Genomic DNA, 8791 nt, shown 5'->3' with positions numbered 1-8791 from the left:
TTTACATGTTTATTAATTACAAATATTAAAACACACGGTCGTTTTGGAATAATGAATTATATTATATAATAAACTTTTGAGTTATTTTACTGCAATCGAAAGTAACAGTAGAGGATGAGCATTAATGAAACAGCGGTTTCAATGAAAAACAACTTCAAATTGCATGAAGTATTCATTTTTATATGGAGCTTCTGGTAATTTATTTCATTTTTTGTCACTTGTGAAATGAGCATATATTGTCCTAATTTAGCAAACAAAATACTACTCACCACACACTTTTCCATTTTAATTTTGTTGGATTAGGCTTTTGGAAATAGACTATTTTATTTTATTTTATTTTATTTTATTTTATTTTATTTTTGCCATACCACTTCTAGCTATGTAGGGGGCGCTCTTTACCTTTGGCGGTTTTTTTTTTTTTTTTTTCATAGTCAAGAAGAAGAAACACTTCCGTTTACGCTTCCGCAACAACCGTTAGAGAAACAACATGGACGCCGGAGCTGAAGTGATTCAGGACGATGGATTTGACGGGGCCGCCAAGATGAAGGAGCGACTTCAGAGGCGGAACCAGACAAGGATAGAAGATGCCGAGCGACGGAAAGAAGAGAAAGAGAGCCGGTCCGTCGCCGAAGAGAAGGACGAGTATTTCTCCAAGATGTTCGGCGAGCAGCGGGCGGCCATCGAGGAGCTTCTGTCCGGCTGCTCCGGAGCGGACCGGGCCGCGGTGAGCCAGAAGCTGGAGGAGGCCACGGCCAAAACAGCCCAGCTGCAGAAGTTCCTGAACGACAGCGTGTTGTTTCTGACGCAGTACGAGCTGAGGCAGTCCCAGGCGGCTCTGCAGAAGCTCCAGGCTTCCCTTGCGGAGGCCAGAGAGAAGGCTCTTCCCAAGAAGAAGTTCGCCTTCCGAGCTCGCAGTAAAGCGGCAGATAAAGTCTCAGCGCCGGAGCCGGCTCCGCCTGCAGCCGGGTCAGGGGAGGTGGATTCGGCCGCAGCCGCTGAGCAGTCCGGCTTCTCCAACATGGACAACGAGTTTCTGACCAAAACGTCTGAGGAGATCCAGAAACGAGACGTGCTCTTGACTCATCTGACCAACTGCAAGGTCCGCCTGTTTGGCTCCCCCAGCACGCTGCACCTGAAGCACATCCACGGCTGTGAGGTCCTGTGTGGGCCAGTGTCCAGTTCGGTGTTTGTTGACCACTGCAGCAACAGCACGCTGGGCTTCCCCTGTCAGCAGCTGCGGACTCACAACACCACGGACACACAGGTGTATCTGCACGTCACCAGCCGAGCCATAATAGAGGACTGTCAGGGGGTCAGTTTCGCCCCATTTTCCTGGTCTTATCCCAACTTGGATCAGGACTTTAGTGTGTCCGGTCTAAGCCGGGAGCGAAACAACTGGAACCAGGTGGATGACTTCAACTGGCTGGCTGCAGGGACGCCTTCCCCCAACTGGACTGTCATCCCAGAAGCAGACAGGAAAACCAGCTGGGACCCGTAGAGTTTAACTCCTAAAGCCTAACATTTACCAAATTCACACCGATGAAACCACCGACTGACCGGCTGTCAGCCTGAGCAGACATGTAGTTTATCACGTTGATGCTAATTCATGCAGATTTTATTTTAAGCATGTCATTGTGTCATTCACACACAATAATAATAAATAAAAAAACAGACATTATGCAACCTGCAGAGCCCACACTGTCCAAAAGGCATCAAACAAAACATAAATTCATCACCTTCTCTACATCAGCCTTTTAAAAAATAACATCTGTCATCCTGCATGTTTTTAAGACAACTTTATTTGAGAACACTCAACAGGAGAAGGCTTGAAGCTGCACTGCTAAATTTGAATTAAAGGTTCGCCTGATTTATGAGGCTGAATGACTTTGGGGCTGCCTCATCTGATGAGACGGAGAATGGAGAAAACTGAACTCTCTAACGCTTTATTTCTTTAGAACACCAATCAAACTTACTGATAGATGTTTCCAGTTTTCCAATGTGCAATTTAACAGCTGATAAAAAGATGCTTGTATCATATCTGTTGGAACCTATTTATTAAATCTGCACCTGGACATTGTTATGAAAAATTGCCTTTTTTGAAAAAAAGATAAGAAATGCAGAATACTGGTGGATCAGAAGAAGAAGAAGCAATGAAAGAGACAATGACAGGACTGTTGCAGCTCTCATGTCTGGTCACGGCGTCGGAAGGATCCAGAATGGAGCCCATTCAGGACCATGTTTGTGCTGACACTGATTAGAACTGTAGGGATAGAAAATGGTAATGAGTTAATTACTTGGAAAAAGTAAATCACTCCAGTCATTTCTTATCCCGCACGGTGGCCTTTACGTGCGATTGCATGTTTTATTCATTCATTTTGAACGTTCTTGTGCAGATATGGTTGAATTAAAGCCATAACAAAAAGGAGTGTGAGCCCCAAAGCTCTTTTGTTTCTGTGAATGGGTTACTGGGGTTTTGTTAAGTCAGTCAATTTGCTCCACCGTGAAGACATCCGGTTTGTGCTGAACTTGAAGCCCCCTGCCTGTGAATATGTGCTGTTATTAGCTCCACTTTCATGTCCATGGCCTTTGCAGCCCTTAACTGATGTCATTACAGCTCCCGGTGTGTGATCAAGGCGACCGTGACCACGTGAAACTTCAAACCAATTATGGCCCCTGGCAGCGGCTTACAATCAGGCTCATCTTGTGCGGACGGATTTCTGTAAATTGGATCAGGCTGCTTACAGAGGCTTAGCATGACGTACTGCAACTTTGAGTTTAATCATGAGGATCCTCGGCAATCCTCCACCTCTCAGAGAGAACAGAACATCACGATTAGCCTCACCTGAGTGTTAAAGGAAGGAAAAGCAGCGAAAGGTGTTAACAAAAAAAAAAACAAAAACACAGCTGTTTTAAATCTGAAGATTCAGTCACAATGGGAGAGGAGATAACTTTGGAGAAATAACACTCCTGCGCTCCTCCGGGGTCCTCCAGGGTTCTTCATCTGGACTCTGTTGCCGTGGGATGGATTACCGGCTGAGCTGATTCTTCTCCCCTGTTGGACCGGCCTCAGGAGACCCTGTAAACAGAGAGAAGGGGAAACTTGGACAGCAGCATTTTCTGTAAGCCGAGAGGGGATAAACTCTGGAAATCTTGGTGATCTTCACCACCATTTGACTTTCCTCATTTTTCAACAGGCAAGGACACTTCTCAGGTTGAACCATGGCTTTAATGTTGGTCAAGTTTGATCTGAAAAAGCGAGTGAAGCTCGCCCAGACGGTCTGGTTCATGTACTGGTTTGCTGTAATGGCCGGCGTTCTGGTGTTCAGCATGGGCCTGTTCTTCAAGATCGAGCTGCGAAAGCGCTCAGAACTTATGGACAACAACGAGAGCCACCTTTTGCCCAACCTGCTCATATTCATGGGTCTAATAGCCTGTGGCATCAATGCCTTTGGTGGCAAAGTTTGCTACGACTCACTGGACCCCGTCAAGTTTGCAAAGTGGAAGCCCATGTTGAAGGCCTTCTTGGTGTTCTGCGTAGGCTTCAACGCCCTGCTGCTCCTGACAGCCCTGCTGTGTTTTGTGATGAGGATCCCTCTGCAGTTCACGCTGGCCGAGGGGCTGAGGAACGGCATGAGGTTCTACAAGGACACGGACACGCCGGGACGCTGCTACATGAAGAGGACCCTGGACCTGATGCAGATGGAGTTTCGTTGCTGCGGGAATGACAACTACAGAGATTGGTTTGAGATTCAGTGGGTTAGCAACCGCTACCTGGACTTCAGCTCAAAGGAAGTCAAAGAGTAAGTGATATAAGAAAAAAGAGGAAGAAAATCCTTTAAAAGTTGAGAGGTGATGTGATGTTTTGGGTTTCAAAGAGGTTGTCATTGACCTTAAACATGAAGGTGGAGGCTGCTGAGGTGGGACTCCTTCACACTAAGTTAGACTTCAGGATAAGTGGGTTTGACGTGAAGGTGGGTCACAGCAGGCGTATTACTGTATTATTCACTTTCGTCTTCTGAGGATTATCAACACAGAAATGGGGACAGGAATAGGTAGTAGGGGGCGGTGGGGGTGGGGGGGGCAAACAGGTTACTAGGCAGTTTCATGGATAAGGTCAAGAGGAGGGGCTTTGGTGATTCGGTACATAAGAAGATATGTGGGTCAAAAAGGCAAGAGCAGCCTTGACAGTACATTTTTACCCCCCCACCCCCACCCCCACCCCGCTGAAACAGTTTTTTGGAAACAAGCACCCGTTATCTTTCTGAGGATAAATGGGAAGGTGGTGGTTTTCAGATTTGGCACATAATTAGTGTTTAATCTCCAGGATTACAGCTGTCCTGTCCAATCAGTGGACAGCCTGGAAACACTCCAGAGACGACGCCGTCCAAGAAAACAGTCTGAATCTGGGATTTTCAATCAACATAAACTGTCTGTTTGCCTTCAACTGGAGGGTGATTGAACAGGATGGGTGGAATGCCATGACAGGCCTCTGTTGATTGGCTTTTTGACGACTATTTATAGTCTCCTAAAGAAAGTAGTATTTCTTTTGTGGTCTGTCCTCCTGACCAATCACAGTGCGGCCTGGGGGGCCATTTTGGGCCAAATCCGGTTGTTTATGTTGCTAGAAATCACTGATCTATATCTGACCCTCTTGGGTCTTTGTGATCCAATCACACTTGTCTTTCCATTAAATTTACATTGAAGGGGTGTAGGAAAACAGATCAAACCCAACAGCTGAAAAATGTGCAGCATTCAACAGAATCACCTCGTAAGTAGTTATTTGTGTTGGAAAATACGCGGACTTGCTATTTATACTCAGTTTCTCTGAAACCTAATCCAATCTAACCTAATCTCACCTCACTGTCACCTTCAACCAATCATAACTTGACACAAACTTGACACTTCCCGCCTGATTCCTCTTAGCCGCATTGGGAGCAACGTTGACAGCCAGTACCTGATGGATGGGGTCCCGTTCAGCTGCTGTAACCCCAGCTCCCCCAGGCCCTGCATCCAGCAGCAGATGACCAACAACTCCGCCCATTACAGCTACGACCACTACACCGAGGAGCTCAACGTGTGGAAGCGCGGCTGCCGAGATGCCCTGCTGTCCTACTACGGAGGCATGATGAACACCATTGGCGCCCTGGTGGTGCTGATCACCATGCTGGAGGTCAGAGCCGTAGAGGCATAAACACAGATGAGGAAATGTCATTTCCCACATGGCTTCATCAATTTAAGTTTCAGTGGAACACATATAGCATTATTTGGGACTGTCTCATCTTTTGCACATGAAACAGCCCCAGACTGCAGCTCTTTGGCAAAGGTGGGGCAGTTCAGTGGAAAACACATTTGTCAAACCAACCAGATATTCTTCATTCTCCATCTCTGGCAAAACATGCATCTCAACCTTTCTGCTGGTATTTTATGTCTGAGGTCTCTCGTCACATCTCCATCTCAGTGTGTTGAGCATCACACTGAGATGGAGATGGGGTAATTACTAGTACTGCTTAAAGAAATTTTTTTAACCCTAATCATCACTGGAGTCAAGGATGAGATCATTGTTTTTTATTGTATTTATTATTTGTTATTATTATTTTATTTATTATTATGTAAGTGCTTTCCACTAATATTTTGGGGTTTTCGAAGAGTAAATGCACAAATATTTCCCCAGATCCATTGACGTCCAACATTCAAATACTTCTAAAGCTTGATACATGCCGGGGAGAGTTTCGACAGCACCCCAGTGTCTCTCGCATAATGACTCTCAAAGTAGTTATCTTGTCCAAAGCCAAATGTAGGATAAGAGGGAAGCTTTTCCTCCCTTCAGCATGTGAACGTGCAGCCTTCAGGTGTGAAAGCCTTCACACATATCAGTCTGCAAAGATTCAGAAAACTGTTGGTCTATCTTCAATAAATTCAGTGGTAAATAGTTTGGAAGGCAGAAGAGGAGCAGACTGCGTGTAAACACGCAAAGCCTTGACCCACTTCTGTCGTCCATCACCTCCTCCTCCTCCTCCTCCTCCTTCTTCTTCTTCCCAAACAACTCTGTCCTCTTTACCTAAGTCTACCCCCTCCTGCCCTACTGTCGGGATGCACTACGCCACCTTTGGCCCGTGTATGGGTGTCCAACTTATCAGGAGCAGCTCACCTGCTGCTCTCTACGCGAGGTGTAATCCTGTGGCCGCCAACCTGCCTCTGACCTTCACACAGCGCAGCAACAAACACGCTCTCCTAAACCGACTCTGTGATAGCTGTGCTGATCTGAGTGGTTAAGGTTCCTGCATCACCTCAAGCAGAGACCAAATAGTATCATTCGGATGAGGCCTCTGTCTCCGAAGTCCTGCAGACAAACCGCTGCTCGAAAATCTTGGATTTACATGGAAGCTGATCAGACAGTAGGAGGGATCCCAGATTTAAGAGGAGTTACGCAAGCGTCCCTTTGCCGACACAGATAGGGAGCTCAGGAGGGACGAGGACAGACTCGCTTCCCGGAGCTTGATCTCCTGATCTAAGGTCACCTTTCACAGAAACTGACATCTTAGTCCTGCTAGTGGGAGTGTGGGCTTTTAACTGCAGACGTCCTGAACAATTATAGAATATATACTAGTTTGGACACGCTTTCCGATTCATTTGAATGAAAATGTGTGTCCAAACTTTTGGCCTGTACTGTATACATATAAATATCTCCACAGCACACTTTCTCTCATTACACATCTAATTCATTACTTTTCTTTGTCCTTTCCTGATGACTGCACGTTCTGTTGCAAATCATTTCATGGTTACATCATGAAGCTAGTTCAAACATATTTAAACTAACTAGCTAACTTAGTATCTGACAGTTATACTAATCATTTTGTCTATAAACCCCCAAAAATTGTGAAAAAAGCTACCGCGAAGCAGCAAATTCTTAAGTCGGCCAAACTGGAATTATAACACGTTTGCTGATTTGCATGCTATCTATTAATTATAATGATAAAGAAAATACTTTAATGGAAGCAAATTGTGCAGTCTAATGCAGCTTGTCTATAAAAGTTATGTCTGTTGCAGCTTGGAGCCAAATCAGTTGGCAGACATTGAAAACGTCTTGGCCCAGGTTTTTGAAGGGTTTCACTGTCCTCTGCAGGTTGCAGTGACCATCGGCCTTCAGTACGTCGATACCTCCCTGTCCACTCTGGCAAACCCGGACGACCCAGAAAGTGAGAGCGAGGGCTGGATCCTGGAGAAGACAGTGAAGGAGACGTTCACTGACATCATGGACAAAATGAAGGCTATGGGGAAAGGCACCAAGGTAGAGGAGGGGGGCGAGGCAGCGGTTGAGACGGTGAGCTGAGCTGACCTCATCTTCAAAAACTGACACCACTCCTACCAGAGGAGGAAAGGAAGGGGACTTGTGAGATTACTACTTTTTTCTACCAGCATTTATGATGTAGACGGTACCCACGCAGCGATATTTGGTTATGGACTCCTTCACAAACGGACTCCTTGCATAAATAACACTTTATATTCAAACATAGAGAAAGTTTTATGAATAGAATGACAATCTTGGTTTTCCCCAAATAAACCCTGTCTGATTTTTTAAAGAGACCAAAACTGTTTTGGTTCCAGATGTTCTGTGGATTTGGATTGCAAAAAGTTCAAAATGATGAGTCAAGTAAATGTGATCTGTGTTGTTGACTGTGATGGTGGTTGCCACCTTCTCATCAACCAGTCCATCATGTTTTTGGCGGTATATAATCAGAACCAAACAAATTAACCTCCCCCACTCATAATTTATTACAATTCAGTCCACAAGCCACGATGAAGATTGGAGTGAAATTATGAATTATGTCTGAATTATGCATGAATGTTGAGGCGTGCGGTGGACGAGCGAGGCCTGGCCATGAGGAGGTGAGCTCCAGAAAGAAGCAGGAGCAGCTCCAAACCCGAGGAGGACGACTGAATTTGGCAGCTAAATCTTGGCTCCTGACCCCTGTACTGTAATCTCAGATCCTCTTTGACGTTTCCCTTGTGCATTCGGTACCTGTATGTTGACACATGTATGTATATTCTAACACCTGGGTTGCTGTCTTTGTACATAGTGTAGAAATGACGACAAGAAATTTAACTTTTTTAAAAAAAATAATAATAATGTGGTGTTTGTGTAGAAAAGAGATTATGCTGATTATGAGCACGAATAAAGGATCTTAGAGACGTGATTTGACAGCAAAATAACAACATTGTGTTGTCTCGACCTTGAGTTGAACGGACTTGAGATCAGAGAGCAGGGAGTCCGCAGGGCTCCCGATTAAGTCAATAGGATAAGCGCAATTATTGCATTACTGCTTTCACATGGACATGGGATGACTGTCCGCATGTCCAATGTGAGGACGTGTATGTGTATGTGGTCAAAGCGGTTATATACCTAAAGCATCAGAAACATAATAGTGCATGTGAGTTTCTTTGTAATTAAATATTCTTATCTCTTTTATTCAGAACTTGGTCATTTTTGTGCCTCGGATCTGCTTTCAAATCAGCTTTTAAGTTACTAATTGGTGCTGTTCATCTGATCTGTGCAGACGCAACGTCCACTATAAAATACATACATACGTGTCCACATGAGGAACAAAGAGGTGTGATATCAAAGTCAGTGTGGCTTTAGTCAGAGCAGATGGGGGAGCTGTGAAGAGTCAGCAGGAACGGCAAACAGGCCAGCGACTCTGCACGGTATTTCTGTGGGGCCCAAAGCACATAACCAGCGCTGAGTAGATAAGAAGCATAATCGGCTTTAGATTAGCATGAGCCCCCTCGGCCA

General features: G+C 45.2%; 2 protein-coding genes across 2 annotated transcripts; both read left to right on the top strand.

Annotated features, from left to right (window-relative positions):
• The first annotated feature begins 468 nt into the window (after positions 1 to 468).
• tbcc (tubulin folding cofactor C) lies at positions 469 to 2367 on the top strand. The gene has a single exon (XM_029527313.1). The coding sequence runs from the start codon at positions 488 to 490 to the stop codon at positions 1496 to 1498; it is 1011 nt and encodes a 336-aa protein (XP_029383173.1). The 5' UTR covers positions 469 to 487; the 3' UTR covers positions 1499 to 2367.
• Positions 2368 to 2570: 203 nt separating this feature from the next.
• prph2a (peripherin 2a (retinal degeneration, slow)) lies at positions 2571 to 8333 on the top strand. Its single transcript, XM_029527312.1, has 3 exons — positions 2571 to 3800; positions 4924 to 5170; positions 7124 to 8333. Exons 1-3 carry the CDS (start codon positions 3220 to 3222, stop codon positions 7328 to 7330), a joined length of 1035 nt encoding a protein of 344 aa, XP_029383172.1. The 5' UTR covers positions 2571 to 3219; the 3' UTR covers positions 7331 to 8333.
• The last annotated feature ends 458 nt before the right edge of the window (positions 8334 to 8791 follow it).

Source organism: Echeneis naucrates, chromosome 19 (assembly GCF_900963305.1).
Source record: "Echeneis naucrates chromosome 19, fEcheNa1.1, whole genome shotgun sequence".
In the NCBI taxonomy this organism is placed as follows: domain Eukaryota; kingdom Metazoa; phylum Chordata; class Actinopteri; order Carangiformes; family Echeneidae; genus Echeneis; species Echeneis naucrates.
Note: the sequence above shows the minus strand (reverse complement) of the source record. Positions and strands in the feature narration are given on the sequence as shown.